We start from the raw sequence: 22,795 nt of genomic DNA on the forward strand, positions 1-22,795 counted from the left end.
AGGATATTCAACTGAGATTTCAATTTTCTGCCTTGAATTTAAAAAGTCAGAGCTCTGGAGTTCCAAAACCCTAACAAATATGCATATGCATAAAGCAAGATTTTGTACCTTACTTACAAGGATATGCATGTGAATGTTTATGTGGGCAGGCTCTAGAGAGGACACAATGAATTTTGATTCAACACACAAAGAATAAGATCCAGATGCATTCAAAGTTCTTGATTGAATGCCACCAAGATACAGAGTTTGGTGAGAGAGGAGTGTTAACTTCAAAGATTTTATAATCTTATTAGGAAAAAATAAAATATCAGAAACTACTACAACACAAAACAGAATTTGCTAAAGACTAATGCTAAAATCAAGTTTTAAGGCTCCCCCAGAGTACAGAAAGTCAAGATTAATTTCCCTTTGAGAGACTGAGTAAGACTTGATGGAGAAGGCAGCACTGAGCAGGTTCTACACAGGGTGTGGAGGGGAAGGACTTCAAGAGGCCACCTGTAGACCAGGAGAGTAGATAAGAATATTCTGGGACAGCATCATGAAAGGCTCAGAGGCAAGCTAGTCTAGTACGTTGGAGCAATTCCAATTTGGATGGACCAGACAGCTTGTGAGATGGAAAAATAAAAGATGGTGGTTCAGCTGAGGCTGTGCATGACCACCAGTGCTGTCATGACCCAATGACAGCTCTGGCAGTAGTTATGGAAACCACTGATGTGGTCAAGATGAGGTGACCGAACAAGTCTGTGAGTTATCCAGGGTCCTTCTGTGCTTGGATGTGGTTCTCTTCATTAAAAGTACTCACCTTCAAGCAAGTTACATAAATTTGTCTACATGGAATTGAAGAAAAGATCTGAATAGATTTTATAACTACCACCTAAAGCTAACAGACATTAATAAAGTCTTTAAGACCAAACAGTTTCATGTGAGGGAAGTCATGATTCCAACTCTTCTGTGTTTTGCTTGCAACATCTCAGTTTCAAGAGGAATTCCTGGTCTCCTGACTATTTCTTTTACTTTGATTCTTTGAATCTCACTTGCCCTGAACATTAAAGAGGTTCTATTCATCATCTATGCTAATACATTTCACCTTGAATAAACATTTTTCTTATTCAATCTGGTCTCCAAGACCCAACAAGTTGGCTCTTTTACTGATAGTGTAAACACTAAAAAATTATCACTTAGAAACAGACATTAAGGATATATATATAAAAGCTTGGGTAAAATGAAATGTACTACAGCCTAAATATTAGCACCTATCTAACTTTTACAGTGTAGCTACTTAAATCAGAGTTCCTTAACCAGTGGATGAAGATCTATGCAAAGATCCAGAAGCCTTACTGGTAATTCTACAAGCTGGCTGCCACAGACTTACAATTAGAATATTTCTTGATGGGACACTAAACAACCCACCTACCACATGCACACACACCTTTCCAGCATTTCACTGGCAGCATCTCCCCCATATACATCTCATTATGAAGCATCAGGGTGTCTAGTGAATGAACAGTAATTATCTTACACCAACAGGCTGCGAAGATGTAGTTTACCTATTGCAAGTAATACATGCAAACTCTATCACAAAGCTGAAATATTACCATCAAGATAAGAATAAAATGAAAGAAAGTGGTACAGTAAAAAAAGGTTTGAAGTGGGACAAATCTGGGTTCCAACACTAAATCTACTACTTGCATTGTGACATTGGAATATTATCTTTCTGACTCTCCATTTCCTCATTACAAACATGTAGATAGTGGCACCCACCCCTCAAAGTTGTAAGAGTTAAATGAGGTAACAGATAAAAGATATAAGAGGCTGTTTATAAGGCCTAGCTCAGTGTCTGGCTCTAGTAGCTCTTGACCAACCAGTTTTACAATCACTGATGATAATACTATTAGTGCTAAAATAGGGTCAAAAATATACTGAAAGAAAACTTAGTTTTTTATTCTACTCAACTTTGGAAATGTTGACAAGTCTTCAAGCTGAAAATGTTCAATCACTGCTTTCAACAGGGCATGATTTAGAAAATAAGCTGCTTTTCAGCTGAATAACAATAAACTAAGACCTACAAGATGCCTTCATCTGCGCATATCCCAGTCCAGTAGGCACTCAACCAGAAACATCAGAGGCAAATGCATCAACTGGGGTATTCAATTTAGGAACATCCTAAAATTCAAAAACAGCCTTTCTAAGAAGAAATCTGGTTTAGGTTCTAATTTTCCTTTCAAGTTTGCCTAGCTACATGTCTTTGGGAACTTACTTCAGAATTCCATTTCCTTTATAAAACCAGATTATTCAATATACTCTATTTCTCACTACAGATATGAGGCAAGCTTTTGCTTATAGTTGTGCTTTGCACAACTCCTGGGGGCACCATTCACTTCTTAGTCTTCATAAATTTGCATGTTGCTATGATAGTTTTCCAGAAGATGGCTATAAGCATTGTTTTTAAAAAAAATTAACAGTAAAATTGAAGTCTAATTAACTTAATTAAGCAATTCATTAATTGAAAAGCATCCCATTTAGCAACAAGAAGGGTTTGCCAAGGGGCAGTACAAAATGGAAGGCTTTTATAGAAAGAAGGGTGGCACAAGGGAGCTGTTAACATAAGGAAGGATTATTTTCAGACCAGGACATCTTCTGTGGGGGGGGGGGGCAAACAAGGGTTTTTAATTATTCAGATTGCCTCTTCTTTCTATGGAGGATGAGGAACACCCATATGACAGATTGCTTCAGTAGTGTTAACCAGAAAATTCTGGAATGATTGATTAAAAATGTATTTCTAGGAACAGGTTAAAAACAGTAATTAGGTCAGGTATTAAATTTAGGTTTGGCATCATGGGCTTTAACAGAAGTGATGCTATTTTAACCAAGTATAGAAGTGGAGCCTGTGGTTTTCTCTTAAACAGTATAAGCACATGGAAGAAGATGCTAGTATATATGCTAAGGATGGAGCTGGTGTACCTCTTTGAGCAAACACAAGTGTCAGTGAAGAGCTAACATCTCAGTATTAATCTGGTATTAAGAAAAGTTCTAGACTGCTGTGGCCTCTATAATGAATCTGTGAACCTCTGTCTGTCCTGGCTCCAACACTAATTCCCTATGTCAGCTTGGAGATTAGTGCTGGAGTTCACATCTTAGATTCTCAGTTCCCCTGAGTGTGATTTAGGGACTTGAAGACGTGATTTTTTTCTGACATTTCTCTAGTAGAACTGAAAGACTCTATGGACTCTATTCCCTGCCCCCAGAAAATCTTTAAGAACTAAATACACACTATTACTTAAGACTGTAAAAATCATCATCCCTGGCTGGATAGCTCAGCTGGTTAGAGCATCATCCCATATGCCAAGGTTGCAGGCTTGATCCCCAGTCAAGGCACATACAAGAATCAACCAATGAATATGTAAATAAGTGGAACAACAAATTGATATTTCTTCCCCCTTCTCCTCCTTCCTCTCTCTCTGAAATCAATAAATTTAAAAGAAGAAAGGAAAAATTTAAAAAATTAAAACATCTACTGAGAGAAAGAGAAGTTGTAATGAAATACACCAAAATAGTAATAGCAGTGATTTTAGAATGGTTTGAGACTATAGACAATTTTTTTCTTTAACTTTTTTGTTAGCATTAATTATTTTTATAACTACTTTTATAATGGGAAAATCTTAAACTTTAAAAACTGTTGATAGAACGCTAAACAAACAAACATACAATCAAACAAAAAGCCCTGGGAAATATGAACTTGTACAGAATACAACAAGTAGTTTCACTGTTTCATTGTAACATTGATGAGGTACCAGAGGAACTTAACTCTTGTTTGTATCAACAGCCTGTGATAAAACTGTTTTGTTATACAGGGTTTCACTTAAAGTCAGAATCTTCTGATAATGTTAAGAGAGGACTTAACTGTAATCAAAATTCTAATCTACAAACAATTTCTGGTTTCATCCAGTGTCTCAGGAATTCAGTGAATCTATTTCTTAAAGGTTCAGAATGTCATGTTTCCACTACAAATAGTAGTCCTACTCCTAATGTTTCATAAGCTTTATGCTGTGAGAACATTTACATTTTCAAAGTCAAAAGGATGCTTCTTTGTGACATCTGATATGTTACAATAATGTAAGTTCTGATAAGTGAATGCAAATTTGATTTCCTCCCAAACTCAACATTTAGAAATGTGTATTATTTCTCCTTTGGAATACAGGATCATTTAGAACATAAATGATTAGGTTGAAAGGAAGCTTACCTGTTTGAAACACATTTTCAGCTTTCTGTTTGTCTGCTCTGGGCATTGCTCCAGCTGTTTTCGTAAATTACAATAAAACAGGATATTAGCTTTTAGAGAATCAGCTATCTACAAGACTTATAACATGCAATATCTAGTATAAAAGAAACATCAAAGCTTAGAACTGGCTTTGGTTAATATTGATACAGGAGGTCTTTTAAGCCTGGGTCTAATTAAGTTAATTCACTAGGGTATATCTCACCTAATTCCAAAAGATGATTAAAGCAGCTCACATAAGTAAGACAGCATGGTTAAAAAATTGAAAATAACAAAATTAAAGTGAAGGAAAAGTAAATGATAAATAATAAATATTCAAAGTGATGTCAAGAAGGTAGGTGGAGTCTGGATTTCTTGGTCGGGATCTCCACAGAAATAGACCGACGAGGCACGGGCATAGGAATGGGGTCTGAAGCCAGAGACTAGCTGAGGTCACCTGGAAACACCATTTAATAGACAGATGAAGGTGTTCCAGAAAATGAGTCCTCACACATGTCCACATTTAGACACCAAACAGAGAAGGAGTTGCCCTCAAAGACAGGAGGGAAGCAAGAAAATGAGAAGAGTGCTGTTGTGGAAGCTACACAAGAAAGTGCTAAAAAAAAAGTAGCAAGTGGTCAACTGGGCTGAAGGCTTCTGAGAGGTCAGTTAAGGTCACTGACCACTGCATTTGTCAGCACAGTGGCCACTGGTGGCCTCACAAGACAATCCCGTGAAGCAGTGGAGTCAGAAGCCTGACAGGGAATGGGGAGGCCAGAGTACAGGGTGGAGAAGCAGAAACAATGGCTGCAGGTTAGAAAACTAAGGACTTCACCCAGGATCAGATTAAGGCATATGGCACTTTGGATTAATTAATAACTTGGTACTCTTTGCACTGATAGTCTTTCCATGTGCATCCATCCTTTCCACAAGCAGCACTGATCACAGGGGTGAGAAGGAGCCCTTTCACCAGCCACACTGCACAGCTCTTCTCCACTCCCATGAGCAGCTCTGGTGGCCACAGGCCTGCACACCCCACTCAGCTTCACTGCAGCCTGAGACAACCTGGCAGCTTGGGGATATCAACTGTGGGAGGGTGTGAGGCTCACCCTGCACACCTCAGGTTGCTGATCAAAGTTTTCCTTCCCTTCATATATGGTACTGTCCCTGGAAATATTTTTGATAAATCCAATTGTCTTCATCTTTCCATATGATGTGTTAGTGATTCTAATAAGACTAGTGCTCTGAGCACCTAATGTGGCTGACCCACCCCATCTTCACCTCAGCTCTTCATAAAAGGCGGCTGAGGAAGTGCATCTAAGTGATTTTAGGTGCAAGGAAGGAAGGTCAGGAACTACGCCCCCTTCTTTTGATCTCTGCAACCAACAGTTCTCAGTCTGTAAGATCTTCCGGAAGCTTATTTAACCCTTGGCCACATTGGTTTTAATTGTGAGTCGTCTATTAGGCATAAGGACCCTTATCTTCATTCACTTAGTTCCTCTGACTGGTAACACTTGACATTCTTGTTCACTGAAGATTAAATTCGGGCTCTTGTGTCATTCCCTCTGAGTTCCACAAAAACTAGCTTACCTCCAAACTTGCTACAAATTCCTCCACAGATGAGTAGCCAAATTCTGATGGTGGCTGATACTCTGGAAAGAAATACAGAATAATCTCCCTGGGAATAAAAGCACAGCAGGCATGGGAATATATTATTTGTGTTAATATTTACAGTTTTAAGGAGATTTGATCTGAACAGTTAAAATCCTTAGCATTGCATGATATTAAATATAACACACATACGCATTCATGCACACACTCTGCAGAGTATTTGCCTCGGTAGTGAGAAGATGAGTGGTTGGGGGCAGAGTGATAAAGGGCCTGTGGGAATCTGAGATGAGCAGCAGGCAGATGGCATAGAAAGAAAAGCTGCATCTGGATTCCCTAGGAGAGGGGACCTGTGGTCAGTCTTATGGCTGGTTTTGTGGGACAGAGGGGTGAGAGGTCTTTTATACAAACCACTCCTCCCGCTAAATCCAGCCTCCCTTCCTCCAATACAGGGCTGAATCCTCTTCTGAGCATTGGTCCTTTTCATGGTGCGTATAAATTCTTTTGGGTTTAGAGCTTCAGAGCGATGTGCTAAGGAAGTACTTCTAGAAAAACATGGTAATTAAGGATGAGAATGCAGCACCATAAGTACTGAGAGAGGGGATCCTAGCTCACATTTGGGGAGCCCCGAAGAAGAGGAGCTAGTCAGCAGTGAGGAGCAGGGGGTGGAGGCATGTGCAGGATGTATTCTAGACCAACTGCACCACGTGTTGGGGAACTGAGTGTTTTCCAAAGGTCCTGCACCCCTGGTCAGGTTCAACCACTTTTTATAACATGCTAAAGGTATGCTAAGCATTGCTACCTGCTTCATACATACAATTTCATGTAATTTTTATGGAAACTCTGACTGAGAAGTTAACCCTATCATGAATCTCTCTGGTTTCCCTGTAATTAAGGACACCATCCCCATCAGGCTCAGGCAGGTTGGCTATGCTCTCCTTCCCAGTATTCAGCCTTTCCCTCTCTCCTCCACAGAGCTGCTGAGAAACGGCTTTTCCCTGGGGGATTCTGTCCCATAAGACTGACTAGAAAAGCAGACAGGTTATCCAGCCCCCGGGGCATCCTGGCACAATCACACAGACCTTTTTCTTTCTCTGTTCCCAAAAAATCAGATCAGGAAAACTGTTACATGCTGTTTAAAAAAAACAACTCTAAGATACCAAAAACCACAAGTGAAGAAGAAATCTTTTCTCTGGTGAAATGTGAGAAAACATACTGCTACTGCTTAAGGCAAAAGAGAAAACTGGTATATGAGGAACTCGTTTTGTTCCGGTTAAAGCCTTGTATTTTGTACAATTCCTTTTCCACTGAATATTTCAATAACACAATCAGCACAAAATTTCAAGCTGGCATAGAAAAAGAGCTGTTTATGAATATATTCAGCTTTCAGAGTGTTCGGTTGATAATCGTACAATGATTTCAGGCAGTAAAGATTCTGCATGTCCATTAGGGAGTGGCTTCAGGGAAATTTTCTATTGATGCCTAATTATAGAAGTGGATCCACTTTAAAGTTTTAGTACACTGAACCAGGTTACCTCCTTTCTGATCACATGTAACTCATTATGAACTTAATAGTAATGATACACTTAGATACAGAACAAAAATTAGCCAAGCGAAAAAAAAAAGAAAATGATGATACATAGTGGCACACCCACACTCTGCTGTAATACAGACAGGTCTCTGCAGGCCTCATGGTGTGGACACCCACACACACTTTCATATGTATACATATGTGTATGCATTATAAGTGTGGGTATGTGTGAGAATGGGTATGTATACCCACATATGTGCATATATACACAGTGGTTAAGAGCATGAGATTCCAAATCAGGGAGCCAGAGGTTAAATAAACCCAGCCCTGTCCTTAGTAGCTGTATAATCTTCTTGGAGACTTTCAGTATATTACTGTTTCTCTAAGATTCTGTTTCCTTATCCATTTAAAAAAATGTTAAAAATAATACCAGTCACAAGTCTGTGGAAATAAAGAAGAAATACATACAAAGCACTTACGTGAAAGTCGTCTAAAATATAGCAGTGGTTTGAAAATTATAGCTCTTAATTACCAGGAAAGGTTGTCAAAATCACTGCACATGTAATCATGTCCATACATTTTTAATAATATGCACACACTTATTCAGATACACATAGGCACATACATATACAATTTATTGAATACTACAATGTCTCAGTGACCAACTGCCATGCCTGAATCTTAGAACTTATAACTAAAAAAACAGGATTCAAATTTACGGCTACCCAATTCAAAGGTGAGAACCTTACATATTACTTCTGATCAAATACTGACAGAAAGTAAGAAACTGGTTGGAGAATCCCATTCTTTAGGGTCTACACCATAGGCCGATGATTATCAACTGGTATGCCTCAAGAATATTCACAACATGTGCCCTGGCAGGTGTGGCTCAGATGGTTGGAGCGTCAACCTGCTGGGAGGAGCCGGCCCAGCCCTGCTATCTGACAGTCATAGAGGGAGCTGCGTGTCCGCATAGCAGACATGGCGGGGGAAAGTACCTGGCACTCCTCTGCTTAATCATTGTATTACTACCCGTGCTTAGGGTCCATGTGATTTACCATGGGACTGGAACAGATGGAAATTCCACAGAAAAAATACAGTTCTTCGGAAGTAAGGAAGAAAATGACAGCTCATTGGAAAATGACTCCCCACCAGAGTGTCCTCCTAAGTGGGTTAGGAAGTTCCAAGAATGGGAATGGAAGAGACTCCTAGGATTACTCCTTACTAAAGCCCCTATACACACCCTTATTACACAATTTCTTAGAACCAGGGCTCCAGGAACCAGAAATAGATTCAAAAAACACATTTGGTCAGCATTATACTAGTATCCATGGTCTGTTTCCCCTCTAACTCCTAGGCCCACTGATCCCCCTTTACCCTATACTGGAATCTATCATAAAGGGACACGATGGGTAAATATAAATGGATTTTGGAAAGATTATTATACACTCCCCTTCTATGAGGCACTTAAGCGATCAGGGCCCCCGTGGTGTTCATTGCCAAAAAAGTCAGACATCAAAGATGGAAATAAATAATAGAAATGTATCAACACCAAGGTAGATGGCAGGCAGCTGAATGGACTGAGCAACACAAAGATTATTACTTAAATAGAAAGACAGGGCTCTGGCGTTGAAGTGAGAAGTGAGAGACAGGTGCTAACCACATTGACCATGAAAGCCTTCCGCATGGCCTTTACCAATAAGCCAAAACAACCCTCTGCTCATCTAGGTGCCCAGCTTGCGGCTTTAGAATATATAGATTAAGATTAAGTTAAGCTTTAAGAAATTAAGGTGATATAAGTGGTAAAATGTGTTACTGATTAATTGCAAAGATTAGGAGCTAAAAGCTTGCACAATAATATGCAGTTATAATGGACAGCTGTTTCTTATTATGTCTGTGTCATATTTTCTGCAGAACACTGACAAAGAAGATATGCCCTGAGAACCTCATTTTGATTGCTTTCACATATGCCACATGTACACACACAACTGTATAAAAATAAAGAACTGAAGAGCCCAGCAGAGATGCCAGGCTGTTGAGCTTCAAACTGCACTTCTCGTGTCATTTCTGCGCCAACACCGTCCCTCCACTGGGAATCCCTGCACCTGCTGGAGTAAGACTCTGGCATCAACCAAAGGTTGCCAGCTCGATTCCCAGTCAGGGCACATACCTAGGTTGCAGGTTCCATTCCTGAAGTCCTCAGACAGGGTGCATGTGAGAGGCAACCAATTAATGTTCCTCTCTCTCCCTTCCTTTCTCTATAAAAGCAATGAAAAAATGTCCTCTCATAAGGAATATATATCTATGTATACGTATATTTTTTCTGAAAAATCATGCAATACCTGACTAGTCTGGGGCATTGACCTTTTTTTCCTTAGATTGTCACAAAACAAAATAACAATGGCCAACACAACAATACAGTTGTCCCTCGCTATGTTGCGGTTCACTGATTGCAGCTTCACTTTATTGCGGGTTTTAAAAAACTGGTGAGTATCCATATAGAATTTTATATGTTGTTAAAATTACGTAGGTTTCAGAGTATAGAAAGTGTTTAAGAGCACATGAAGTGCTTGTAAGAGTGTGGGAAAAGTTAATAAGAGAGTGGGAAAGATTTATAAGAGTGTGGGAAGGGTTTATAAAGCCTTAAAATATATATAAATAATAAAATAATTATAATGCTGCTACTTCGTGGATTTTCACCTATTGCAGGAGTCTCTAGAACGTAACTCCCTCGATAGGTGAGGGATCACTGTAGCTGTCCAGTGTGAGTGAATCAAAATTGTACCTATTTTTTGTCAATGAGCAAAAAATATATTTTTTGGTGTGCTGCAGAATTTTAGTAATTAATTTACATGTGCCATGAGATAAAAAGGTTGAAAATCGCTGCTATAGGCCACAGCAATATGAGACTGACATCCACCCAGATCACTGGAGAGGTGGTCTTCTTCAACCTCATAACATTGTACAACACAGGTCTGGCCTGCTTCTGTGTCTTTCCCAGGCTGGTGTAAGCTTACTGACCCAGACACTGTAGTAGATTTGGTGGTCAGAACTTAAGTGTTCAGAAATGTAGCACTCTAGTTTTGTTTCCTGGTTAATAACTTGTCTCTGGATTCTCTGGTATCATTAGTAAAATGTGTCCTGATGCAAAGTCCAAGGTAGATCCACCTACACATAAGCAAGAGCACTTCCTCCTTTCTTCTGCAGCAGGACAAGTGTGGGGAGTGGCTTCCTAAACCACAGTAGCTGGGCCCTACACGCCCTTACAAGCACAGCTCCACAGCCCTAGATGCTGCCACAGAAATTTCCATAAAGTCCAGGGAAACTGCAGAATTGAGTTCATGTCATATATATACAGCCAATTTCTACCTTTCTTTTTCTTTCTACCTGCTTCTAAGTCTCTCCTCTAGGGATATTTTATCAGTCATTCATCAGAAAGTCAAAAGAACCATCCTAAGGAAACATACCTTCCAGCTATTGCGTGTTGCAAGGTCTCCTCGGCCAAAAGCCTCTTATCACACACAGGCTCTTCATAGTCTGTAAAGCCCGACCAAACCAACTAGCTGCCCTAATGTGGTGGTATTACTACCCCTGCCCCCTCACCCTCCCGAGTGACATCTACTATAGAGCCCTCTTCTGTATACTAACTTCTTTGGCCTGATTGTAAAACCCCCTCCTATCACTGGTCCCTATTTGGAAAAATCTCTGAATCCTGGATTTTACTCCCTCTGTGTCTACATCTTTTGAGAATGCAGATCCTTACTAACCAGGCCCACAAGTGTAACATTCTACACTGAGCCAAAAAGTAAAACTCAGTTTCCCCCAGAAAGTTTAGTATCTAAAGCTCCAAAAATACTTTTCAGAAGGCCATACAAAGTCATGAGGAATAATAATAGAGGAAGGAAGGAAGGAAGGAAGGAAGGAAGGAAGGAAGGAAGGAAGGAAGGAAGGAAGGAAGTTAGTTAGTTAATTCAGTAGGGTGAACCCAGTAAGAATTCCTTATAGCATTCAAGAGAGGACTAATATCCACCATATTGCCAGACCATGAAACAATAGGCAGTTAGTTAGCCACTGTAGTTCTATTTCAAGGGACCGTTAACCCATGGCATATCTAAATCTGTATAGTTAGGGGACAAGTCATAAAGTCATTCAATTGAATTTTCTCATTAACATTGCCACCTAATAAGGAAAAAAGTCAAGAGTTATCACTGCTTAGAAAATTCAGTGAAGCAAATGTTAATATGTTAGTAAATATCTTTACCATAAGTTAGATGTCAGTTTTCTTACTGTTTCCTTGACAGATGTATTTTGATAAGACTTTGCCAGCAAAGAAGCATCTTCACAGCCACTTATAGAAACTCTGGCTTTGCGTCCAGAACTTGGATTTAAATCTTCCAATGGTACACTTAATTTCAAAGTAAGGATCACATTAGATACTAATAAACTCAGAAATGTCAATATAAGACAAATGAAATAATACACACCAAATGAAAGCAGGGACATAAGTGTTAAGTTGAAAATGGTCATTTATGTAGTTACATAAAATCAATTCTCAAGTAGAAAAAAATACTATTTTTTTCTGACAAATCTTGTTCCAAGGTTTTTGGGTGATCACAATTAAATAAAATCGGTGGCGATTTATTCTTGACAACAGTAGTCATATATACCATTTGTCTCTTATTTGCTGAAAGAGGCTTTAAATAAAGTTCTATTTTAGCCAGGGTAGGGGGGAGGGTTCGTACAGAAATAAAACCAAAAAGGAACAAAGTTAATCAAAAGAAAAATGTAGTCAAATCTGAAGGAAGAACAGCATTCTGGGTGAACTGGAATGTACAAAAATAAACTGATGAACAAAATAAAACCAAAGGCAATGGATACCTGGAACAGATGGACAGATCTTGGAGGGGAGAGGAGTGGGGGCACTGGAAGAGTTTTGCCAAATAACATACAAGCATAGCCCATTGTGGGCTGGGTGGATGGGAGCTGGGGGGATGGGGGCATCTGTAGTAGTGTCAACAACAAAAAATAAATAGATAACAATGAGATACTTTAAAATAATAATAAGTGACCTAAAAGAAGATGATATGATATGTGTGCCTTGTCAGAAGTGGAGTGGGTTATTTATTTTTTTAGCACAGTGGGTGGAAGCTATTTAATGTAGATGCTAAGAAAATTATTATGCCTCATTAATAGGACCTTGGAGGTTCATAATTAGGAATTCATCTTTTTAAAAACCTATTTTTATTGTATTTTACCAATACCATTCATTTCTCTTATATGCTATACCACATTGACCAAGCCCCCTCCTCCCCACTGCAATCACCACACTGTTGTCCACATCCATGAGCTCTTTTTCTTTTTAGCGCAATCCAGCCCCTAACCACCCTTCCCCCAGAGCTGCCAGTCTGCTCTCTGAGTCTGTCTCTATTTTGCTTGTTAACTCAATTTGTTCATTAGACGCCACATATCAGTGAAATCATATGGTATTTGCCTTTTGAGAGACTGCCTAATATCACTTAAAAAATGTTCTCCAGGTCCATCCATGCTGTTGCAATAGGTAAAAGTTTGCTTTTTTTGTGGCCCAGTATAATTCCATTGTGTAAAGGTATAATTATTGGTTTATCTACTCATCTACTGATGGACAATTGGGCTGATTCCAAATCTTGGTTATTGTAAACAAGGTGGCAATGAACACAGGGGTGCTTACATTCTTTTGAATTAGTGTTTTGGGTTCTTTTGGATATATTCCCAGAAGTGGGATTGCTGGGTCAAAAGGCAGTTCCATTTTTCATTTTTTTAGGTATCTCCATACTGCTTTCCATAGTGGCTGTACCAATCTGCATTCCCACCAACAGTGCAAAAGGGTTCCCCTTTCTCCACATCCTCGCCAGCATTTGTTGTTTGTTGATCTATTGATGATTGCCATTCTGACCAGTGTGATGTGATGTCTCATTATGGTTTTAGTTTACCTTTTTCTGAAGATTAGTGATGTAGAGCATATTTTCATATGTCTACTGGGTTCTTTGCAGAAGAGTCTATTCAGGTCCTTTGCCCATTTTTTTAATAGGAATGTTTTGGTGTGCTCTTTTTGGTGCTGAGTTGTATAATAAGTTCTTTATAAATTTTGGCTATTGACCCTTTATCATGTGTATTGGTGAACATGTAATCCATTCAAAGGGTTGCTTTTTATCTTTGTTCATGGTTTTTGCTGTGCAAAAACTTTTTAGTTTGATGTAGTCTCAATTATTTTTTCTTTTGTTTCCATTGCCTGAAGAGCTATATCAGAAAAATAGTGCTATGAGCATTGTCCAAGATTTTACCACCTAAGTTTTCTTCTAGGATTTTTATAGTTTCAGGTTTAACATTTAAGTCTTTAATCCACTTTGAATTTATTCTTATTTGTGGTGTAAGAAGGTGGCTTAGTTTCATTTTTCTGCACATGTATAACCAATTTTCCCAACACCACTTATTGAATAGACTATTTTTAGCCTACTGTATGTGCTTGCTTCCTCTGTCAAGTATTAATTGACGATAAAGGTGTGGGTTTATTTCTGGGCTGGTCTTAGTGTTTTTATGGCAGTACCGGGTGCTTTGATTACTATGGCCTTATAGTATAGTTTGATATTGGGTAGTGTGATCCCTCCAACTTCATTCTTCTATCTTGGGATTACTGTTGCTATGCAGGGCCTTTTGTGGTTCCATATAAACTTTTGAAATATTTGTACTAGTTCTGTGAAACACATCATTGGTTATCTTGATAGGAATTGTGTTGAATCTATAAATTGCTGTGCATAGTACAGACACTTTAATGATGTTAATTCTTCCTATTCATGAACATAGTATGTGCTTCAACTTATCTGTATCTTCTTTAATTTCTTTCTTCAGTGTTTGTAATTTTCTGAGTACAGGTGTGGTTAGATTTATTCCTAGATATTTTAATTTTTTAAAGCAACTATGAATTGGATTGTTTTTTTTTTTCATTTCCCTTCCTGGTAGTTCATTATTTGTATATAAAAATGCAACTGATTTCTGGATATTTACTTTGAATACTGCTACTTCACTGTTCTAGTAGTTTCTTATTGTATCTGTAGGGTTCTGTAAGTACAATATCATGTCATCTGCAAATAAACACAGTTTTACTTCTTCATTTCCAATTTGGATTCCTTTTATTTCTTCTTCTTGTCTGATTGCTGTGGCTAGGACCTCCAGTATTATACTAAATAAGAGAGGTGAAAATGGACATTCCTGTCTTGCTCCCAATCTTAAGAGAAATGCTTATTATTCTTGCCCATTGAGAATGATGCTGGCAGTTGGTTTGTCATATATGGCTTTTATTATGTTTAGGTATGGTCCCTCTATTCCCACTTTGCTGAGAGTTTTTATCATAAATGGATGCTGAACTTTATCAAATGCTTTTTCTACGTCTATTGATATGATTGTGTGGATTTGTCCTTCATTTTGTTTATGTGGTGAATCACACTTATTGACTTGCAAATGTTGTACCAACCTTGTGTCCCTGGAATAAACCCTATTTGATCACAGGGTTTGGTCTTTTTGATGCACTGCTGTTCAGTTTGCTAATATTTTGTTCAGGATTTTAGCATCTATGTTCATCAGATATTGGCCTATAGTTTTCTTTCTTTATAGTGTCTTTATCTGATTTTAGAATTAGGATAATGTTGGCCTTGGTAAATGAGCTTGGGCATCTTCTACCCTCTTGAATTTTCTGCAATAGTTTGAGAAGGAGAGGTGTTAGTTCTTTTTAAATATTTGCAAAATTCACTCGTGAGTCACCCAGTCCAGGGCTTTTGTTTGTTGGGAGTTTTTTACTGCATTGTCACTAAGTGTAATCTGTCTGCTCAGATTCTCTGATTTTTTCTGATTTAGTTTTGCGAGATTTTGTGTTTCTAGAAATTTATCCATTTCTTCCTGGTAATCTAATTTGTTGGAATTAAGTTAGTTATAATATTTTTTAATAATCCTTTGTATTTCTTTGGTGCCTGCTGTTATTTCACTTCTTTCATTTCTGATTTTAATTAGCAGGGTCTTCTATTTATCTTGTTCAGTTTGGTTAAAGGTTTGTCAATCTTATTTATATTTTGAAAGAACTAGCTCTTGGATTCACTTATCTTTTGTATCATTTTTAGAATCTATTTCTTTTTTTTTCTGCTCTTATCTTTAGTAGTTTTTCCTTCTACTCACATTTGGCTTTGTTGTTCTTTTTCAAGTTCCTTTAAGTGTAAAATTAGATTGATTATTTGAGCTTTTTTTGTTTCTCGATATAGTCCTGTAAAACTATCAGTTTCCCTCTTTGGATTGCATACCCAGTGTTCCACAGATTGGATTCTTGTCTTCGTTTGTTTTGAGGTACCTTTTGATTCCTTCCTTGATCTCTCATTGCTAACCCATTTATTGTTTAATAACATGTGACTTAGCTTCCATATCTTTATTTTCCAGTGTTCTTCTTGTGATAGACTTCCAGTTGATAGTGTTGCAGTCAGAGAAAATGCTTCATATGATTTCAGTCTTCTTAAATGTACTGAGACTTGTTTTGTGTCCTCACATGAGGTCTATCCTAGAAAATGTTCCATATACACAAGAATGTATATTCTGCTGCTTTGGGGTAAAATGCTCTAAATACAATTAAATCCATTTGATCTGGTGTATCATTTAAAGCTGCTGTCTGCTTCATGATTTTCTGGCAGGAAGATCTATCCATTGAAGTCAATGGGGTGTTAAAATCCCCAACTAAGACTGCATTTCTGTCGATCTCTCCCTTTATGTCCATCGAGATTTGCTTAACATGTTTAGGTGCTTCTACATTAGGTGCTTTTTGTATACATGTTTACAAGGGTTATATCCTCTTGTTGAATTGTTACATTTATCATTATGTAGTGTCCTTCTTTCTCTCTTATGATAGCCTTGGTTTTAAAGTCTATTTTGTGGGACACAATTGCTGCTACCCCAGCTTTTTTTCCTTTCTCAGTCTTTTGATCTGAGATGGGTTTCTTGGAGGTAGCTTATATATGCATCTTGTATTATTATCCATTCAGGTACCCTATATCTTTTGGTCAGAGCATTTAAGCCATTTACATGTAAGGTGATTATTTATAAGATATGTATGTAATGGGATTCTATTGTCAGACCACTTTCCTATTTTCTTCTTAAAACAAGCCCTTTAACATTTGTTGCAGTACTGATTTGGTGGTAACAAAATTGTTTGGCTTTGTCTTGTCTGGAAATCTCCTTATTTCTCCTTCAATTTTAAAAGATAGCCTTGCTTGATAAAGCAGCCTTGGTTGTAGGTTATTGCTTTTTGTCACCTTGAATATTTCATGCCACCCCATTCTGGCCTAAAACATTTCTGTTGAATAATGAAATGCCAGTCTAATTGGTGTTCCCTTATAGGTAACTACCTGCTTTTCTCTTGCAGCTTTTAGGATTCTCTCCTTGCTTTAAGCCTTGCCATTTTAATTATGAGGTGTCTCTCAGTGTAGGTTTCTTTGGGTTGAACTTATTTAGGACTCTCTGAGCTTCCTGGACTTGTGTGATTTTTTTTTTCCTTCACCAGATCAGGGAAGTTTTTGGTCAATATTTCTTTAAAGTGGTTCTTAATCTCTTGCTTGCTCTCTTCTCCTTCTGGTATTCCCATGACAGAGATTGTTACACTTAATGTTATCCAGATATTTCTTAAACCCTCCTCATTTTAAAAAAATTCTTCTTTCCATTTTTTGCTCTGCCTAGGTGTTTTCTCCTACCTTGTCTTCCAAAACACTGATTCAATCCTCTGTTTTATCTAACCTACAGTTTATTCCTTCTGGTGCATTTTTTATTTCAGATATAGTATTCTTTATTTCTGACTCATCCTTTTATATGGTTTCCATGTCTCTTTCATGCTGTTAAGTATCCTTATAATCATTACTTTAAACTCTCTGATAAATTGCTTGCCTCTATTTCATCTAAATGCTTTTTCTGGAGAATTCTCTTGTTTTTTCATTTGGGGTGTGTTTTTTGTCTTGCCATTTTGGTGGCTTCTTTGTATTTTCCCACTGAGTTGTTACAATAATCAGCCATCAAACTGATCAGCTGTTAATATAATTAAGCTGTAATCAACAGCCAGGCTTAAGCACCTCGGGGTGGGGCAGAGTAATTCTTGTGGGCCAAGTTATTGTTTCCTCTAAGGCTGATGCCGTTTAGAGAGGGCTCTGCTTGAGAGATGGGTCCTGCAGTATGAGGGTTGACTCAGCAGAGGGATCGTGGTGACTGTTCCTTCAGTTCTTTCCCCAGAGTCACAACCCCAACTTTCCTCCAGCATCTCTAGTTTCTGCCTTCCCTCTGCTGAGCCCAGGGTAAGTCACTGCAAATGAAATTTTGTGTGTTGGCCCTTTAAGAGGCTCTCTGCATTTCCATCCATTTCTCCCTGGCAGACAGAAACTGCTACTTTCCACAGCTGGATGTTATCTGGTTTTCTTTCTGGCTCTGCTGCCATAGGCTGGGGAGCCTAGGTTGGGGTTTTGATCCCACACTTTTCAGGGGGAACCACCCAGTTCCTGATTTCCAACCTCTGGAACTTTGCTGCTGCCTGTGGGAGCCCAGCCTGCTCTCTCATGCCTCCTCTGCATTCCCTACCAGTCACATTGTGGTGAAGTGGTTTCTTCTGTCTGTATCTGGTTTTAAGGCTTCCAGCCATCTAGTATTCAGTTGCTTATTCTGGATAATTTCTCTACAATTTAGTTGTAATTCCAGATTGGTCCTGGGAGGAGGTTAGTGTAGCTTCCACTTACTCCTCCACCATCTTGGATCTCAAGGCTATCATTTCTTCAAATAGGTTCTCATTCCCTTGCTCACTCTCTTCTTCTGGTGTAGATGATGTTATGCTTTATGTTTTCCCAAAGGTTTCTTAAACCGTCCTTATTTTTTTAATTCTTTTTAAAAATATTTTTTATTGATGTTCAAGTTTTCTGCCTTTTCCCTCCACCTCTCCTCACCCCAGCCCTCCCCACCTCCTTCTCCTGTTTCTACCTCCCTTTGTGATTGTCCATGTGTCCTTTATAATTGTTCCTGTAAACCCTTCACCCTTTTCTCCCATTATCCCTTCCCCTCTCTCCTCTCATCACTGTCAACCTGTTCTCAATTTCAATGTCTTTGGTTATATTTTGCTTGCTTGTTCGTTTTGTTGATTAGGTTCCAGTTAAAGTTGAGGTCATATGGTATTTGTCTTTCACTGCCTGGCTTTTTTCTTTTTGCTGCTCTGCATTGGTGTTTTTTTCTACTTTGTCTTCCAAATCAATGATTCATTCCTCTGCTTCATCTTATCTGATGTTTATTCCTTCCAGTGCACTGTTTATTTCAGATATTTCATTCTTTAATTCTGACTGGATTCTTCAATCCTTTTTAATGCTTTCTTTTCTCATGTGGTTGAGTACCCTTATAATCATTACTTTAAACTCCATATCTGATCTATTTGCTTCCATTTCATTTAGTTGTTCTTCTGGAAGATTTTGTTGTGCTTTCATTTGGGGTCTGCCTCTCTTCTTCCCACTATGGCTGCTCTTTGTGTTTATTTGTATGTATTAGGTAGATGTGCAAAGACTCTGGGGCAAACCTTTGTCAGATACTGCTGTGACTAGCCCTGGGTAACCTGTTTGGAGCTGTCAGCAAACCACAGCTGTGGCTCCTCTGCTGAGCCTGTTTATGTACAGAAAGAACCAAGCTGGACACTAAGGCCAGCTTTTACCAGCAATGGGCCTGGTGGAAGGTCAGCTAAAGTCTCAAAGGTCTCAGAGATCTGCCTTTGTAGAATCTGTTAGGCTTAATCACTGCAAGCGCCTTCACCTGCACTCTTCAGCATCTTGGCTTAAGCTCCACAGGCTGGGCAAGATGGATACTGGTGGGTGGGACTATTACTTCCTTTCAGGTTGATGCCACTTGGAGAGGAGTGCTCTGCTTTAGAAATATGGATTCTGTAGTATGGGAAATGACTCAGCACAGTGATCCTGGCAGCCGATCCCCCAGCTCTCTCCCCAGAACCACCAACCCCAGACTCTCCTCATGTGGCTCTTGTCTGCTCTGCCCTCCCTCTGCCAGAGCCTAGGGAGGTAAGTGGAAGCATATGAAATTTTGTGCATTGGCCCTTTAAGGGACTCTCTGTGTCTCTAGCTGTCTCTCCCTGGTGGTCAGAAACTCCACTGCTTTTCACATCCAGATGATATTTGGGTTCCACTCCTGGTTCTGGCGCTCTAGGTGGGGAGTCCTGCTTGAGAATTAATCCCCACACTTCTCAGGGGGGACCCCTCTGCCACTGAAATATCCCTCTGGAACTTCAGACACTGCCTGTGCGAGCTCAGCCAGCACTTTCACTCCTCCTCACTTCCTACCAGTCTCAATGTGGTGAAGTGGTTTCTTCTGTAAGTCCTTGGTTTAAGGCTTCTCTCCAACTAGTGTTCAGTTGGTCATTCAAGATGATTTTTTAATAATTTAGTTGTAAATCCAGTTTTGTCCTTGGAGAAGATGAGTGTTTCTTCCACCTCCTCCACCACCATCTTGGATCCCCCCAGAGCTGGCAGGATAGAGTTCTCAGAGGCTTGGACTTATGAAGAAAGTATGTGGCCTCTTTCCTTAATAAAGGTTATATGCAGTGAAAGACATGTTCAGACTGACAATTCCCCTTGACTGTGAAGCATTGACCACCACTGTATCAGACCATAACAAATAACTGTTGAACTTGAATAATGTAATATAATCATTGTGACAGAAGCTCTGTGAATAAGTCAATTACCAGGGAGAGTCAGGGACCCCAAAAGAGAGAACACTCAAACTGACAGTTCAATGAAAGTTTACAAACTGGTCTACAAGTTTCAGAGGGTGTTCAAATAAAGGAAGTAGTGTGGAATGAAAACGGAGGTGTTCAGAAACTCTGAGAAGTAAACTTGGCACCAGAGAGAATGAGCCAGGAGTGAAGGGGACTTGTGCAATGCTAAGGAGTTTATAACTCAAGATCTTAACAGTAACGGGGCTATAGGCTTTTTTGGTTTTGTTTTGCAGGGCTTTTTTAAATTCAGAAATTACCTTGGGATTTATTACTGTTGTTGTGTATAACAATACATTCATTTCTTTTTAAAAAAACCTTGATTGAGATATTATCTACATGACATAAAATTCACCTGACTTAAGCGTACAATTCAATGGTTTATTTTTTAAATAATCTTTGTTGTATTTTTTCCATTACCATTTAGTTCCCTCTTACTCCTTCCCCCAGCAATCTCTACACTGTTGTTCATGTCCATGAGTCCTTTTTCCTTTTGTTCAATCCCTCCATCCCTTAATCTCTCCCTGCACCCCTGGCTATCGTCCTGCTTCCCATTCATGAGCCTGTCTCCATTTTCCTTGTTTGTTTTGTTCATTAGATTACACATATGATTGAAATCATATGGTATTTGTCTTTCTGTGACTGGCTTATTGCACTTAGCATAATGTTCTCCAGGTCCATCCATGCTGTAGCAAAGGGTAAAATTTTCTATTCTATTACATGGCAGAGTAGAATTCCATTGTGCAAATGTCCCATAGTTGTTTTATCCACTCATCTACTGATGGACACTTGGACACTTGAAGATGATAAATAATGCTGCAATGAACCTAGGGGTGCTTAACTTCTTTCAAATTATGTTTTGAGTTCCTTTGGATACATTCGCAGAAGTAGGATAACTAGGTTGAAAGGTAGATCCATTTTTTTTTAAGTATCTCTGTACTACTTTCCACAGTGGTTGCACCAGTCTGCATTCCCACCAACAATGTAAAAGGGTCTCCTTTCTCCACATCCTCATCAGTGCTTGTTGTTTGTTGATTTATTGGTGATAGTCATTCTGACAGGCATGAGATAATACCTTACTGTGGTATTAATTTGCATTTCTGTGATGATTAATGATGTTGAGTATCTTTTCATATGTCTTTTGGCCATCTGTATGTCCTCTTTGGAGAAGTGTCTATTCAGGTCCTTTGTCCATTTTTTAATTGGGTTGTTTGTTTTTTTGATGTTGAGTTTTGTAAATACTTTAAAAATTTTGGATATTAACCCCTTAGCAGATGTATTGGTGAATATGGTCTCCCATTCTGGGTTGTCTTTTTATTTTGTTGATGATATCCTTTACTGTGCAAAATCTTTTTAGTTTGATGTAGTCCTGTTTGTTTATTTTTCCTTTTGTTTCCCTTGCCTGAGGAGATATATTAGAAAAAAAAGTGCTATGAGCAATGTCTGAGATTTAACTGCCTATGGATTTTTATGGTCTCCAGTCCAATATTTAAGTCTTTAATCCATTTTGAATTTATTCTTGTGTGTGGTTTAAGGTGGTCTAGTTTCATTTTTCTGCATGTATATGTCCAATTTTCCCAACACCATTTATTGAATAAACTATTTTTAGTCCATTGTATATGCTTGCTTCCTCTGTCAAATGTTAATTGACTCTGAAGATATGAGTTTATTTCTGGGTTCTCTATTCTGTTCCACTGATCAATGTGTCTGTTTTTATGCCAGTACCATGCTGTTTTGATCACCACGGACTTATAGTATAATTTGATATTAGGTAGTGTGATCCCCTCCAACTTTGTTCTTCTTTCTCGGGATCTCTATTGCTATACAGGGCCTTTTGTGGCTCCATATAAACTTTTGAAATATTTGTTCTAGTTCTGTGAAATGCATCATTAGTATCTTGATAGGAATTGTGTTGAATCTATAGATTGCTTTGTGTAATATGACACTTAAATGATGTTAATTCTTCCTTTCCATGAAGGGGACTTGTGCCATGCTAAAAAGTTTATAATTTATCTTGACAGTGACAGGGCTGTGAAAGGTTTTTGAACAGAAAAGTGAAGTGATGGAATGTGAGTGTTAAGAGTGATTACTCTGTCAGCATGTTCAGGAACATAAATGCTCCTGTTGGGAGCATTTATTGCACTTACTTCAATTGCGCCTGTGCAAGAACGAGCCAGGAATGTGGATTCACAGACACTGGGTCTGACTGTCTGAAAAGCATTTTAGATAGGTTTTGTAGTAGAGCAAGGGTTAAGAGTTTGCTTCCTTGAAAAAATTCTTTTCATTCCATCAGGCAATGAAAATATTCAGCTGATTTTACTTGAAAGTCATAAAAGTCTCATGTCAAGAAAATTCTAGCATGCAACTATTATTATAATTGCATACATGTGTGACAATTAGATAATGAACCACACAAAAAAATCAGTTCATGATTTCATAGTCATACCTTATGTATGTGACATTTTCCATTCTTGGACTACATTATAGCAATGTGAATTAGTTGCTTGCTGTGAGTAGGAAGTGAAGCCTGTTCTATTTTATTATTCCCAAATCCTCACAAAAGAAAATGAAAAGGTTTGGCAGAAAAGCAAAA

The 22,795-nt window shown here is 38.6% G+C and overlaps 1 protein-coding gene across 1 annotated transcript in view; it reads right to left on the bottom strand.

The window, feature by feature from the left end:
- MORC1 (MORC family CW-type zinc finger 1) overlaps positions 1-22,795 on the bottom strand; it is a 157,987-nt gene that overhangs the window by 7,141 nt on the left and 128,051 nt on the right. The window contains 3 exon segments of the mRNA XM_028502395.2: positions 4,241-4,294; positions 5,846-5,933; positions 11,656-11,799. Of these exon segments, the coding sequence (XP_028358196.1) occupies positions 4,241-4,294; positions 5,846-5,933; positions 11,656-11,799 (286 nt within the window).

This window comes from Phyllostomus discolor, chromosome 2 (genome assembly GCF_004126475.2).
Source record: "Phyllostomus discolor isolate MPI-MPIP mPhyDis1 chromosome 2, mPhyDis1.pri.v3, whole genome shotgun sequence".
Lineage (NCBI taxonomy): Eukaryota > Metazoa > Chordata > Mammalia > Chiroptera > Phyllostomidae > Phyllostomus > Phyllostomus discolor.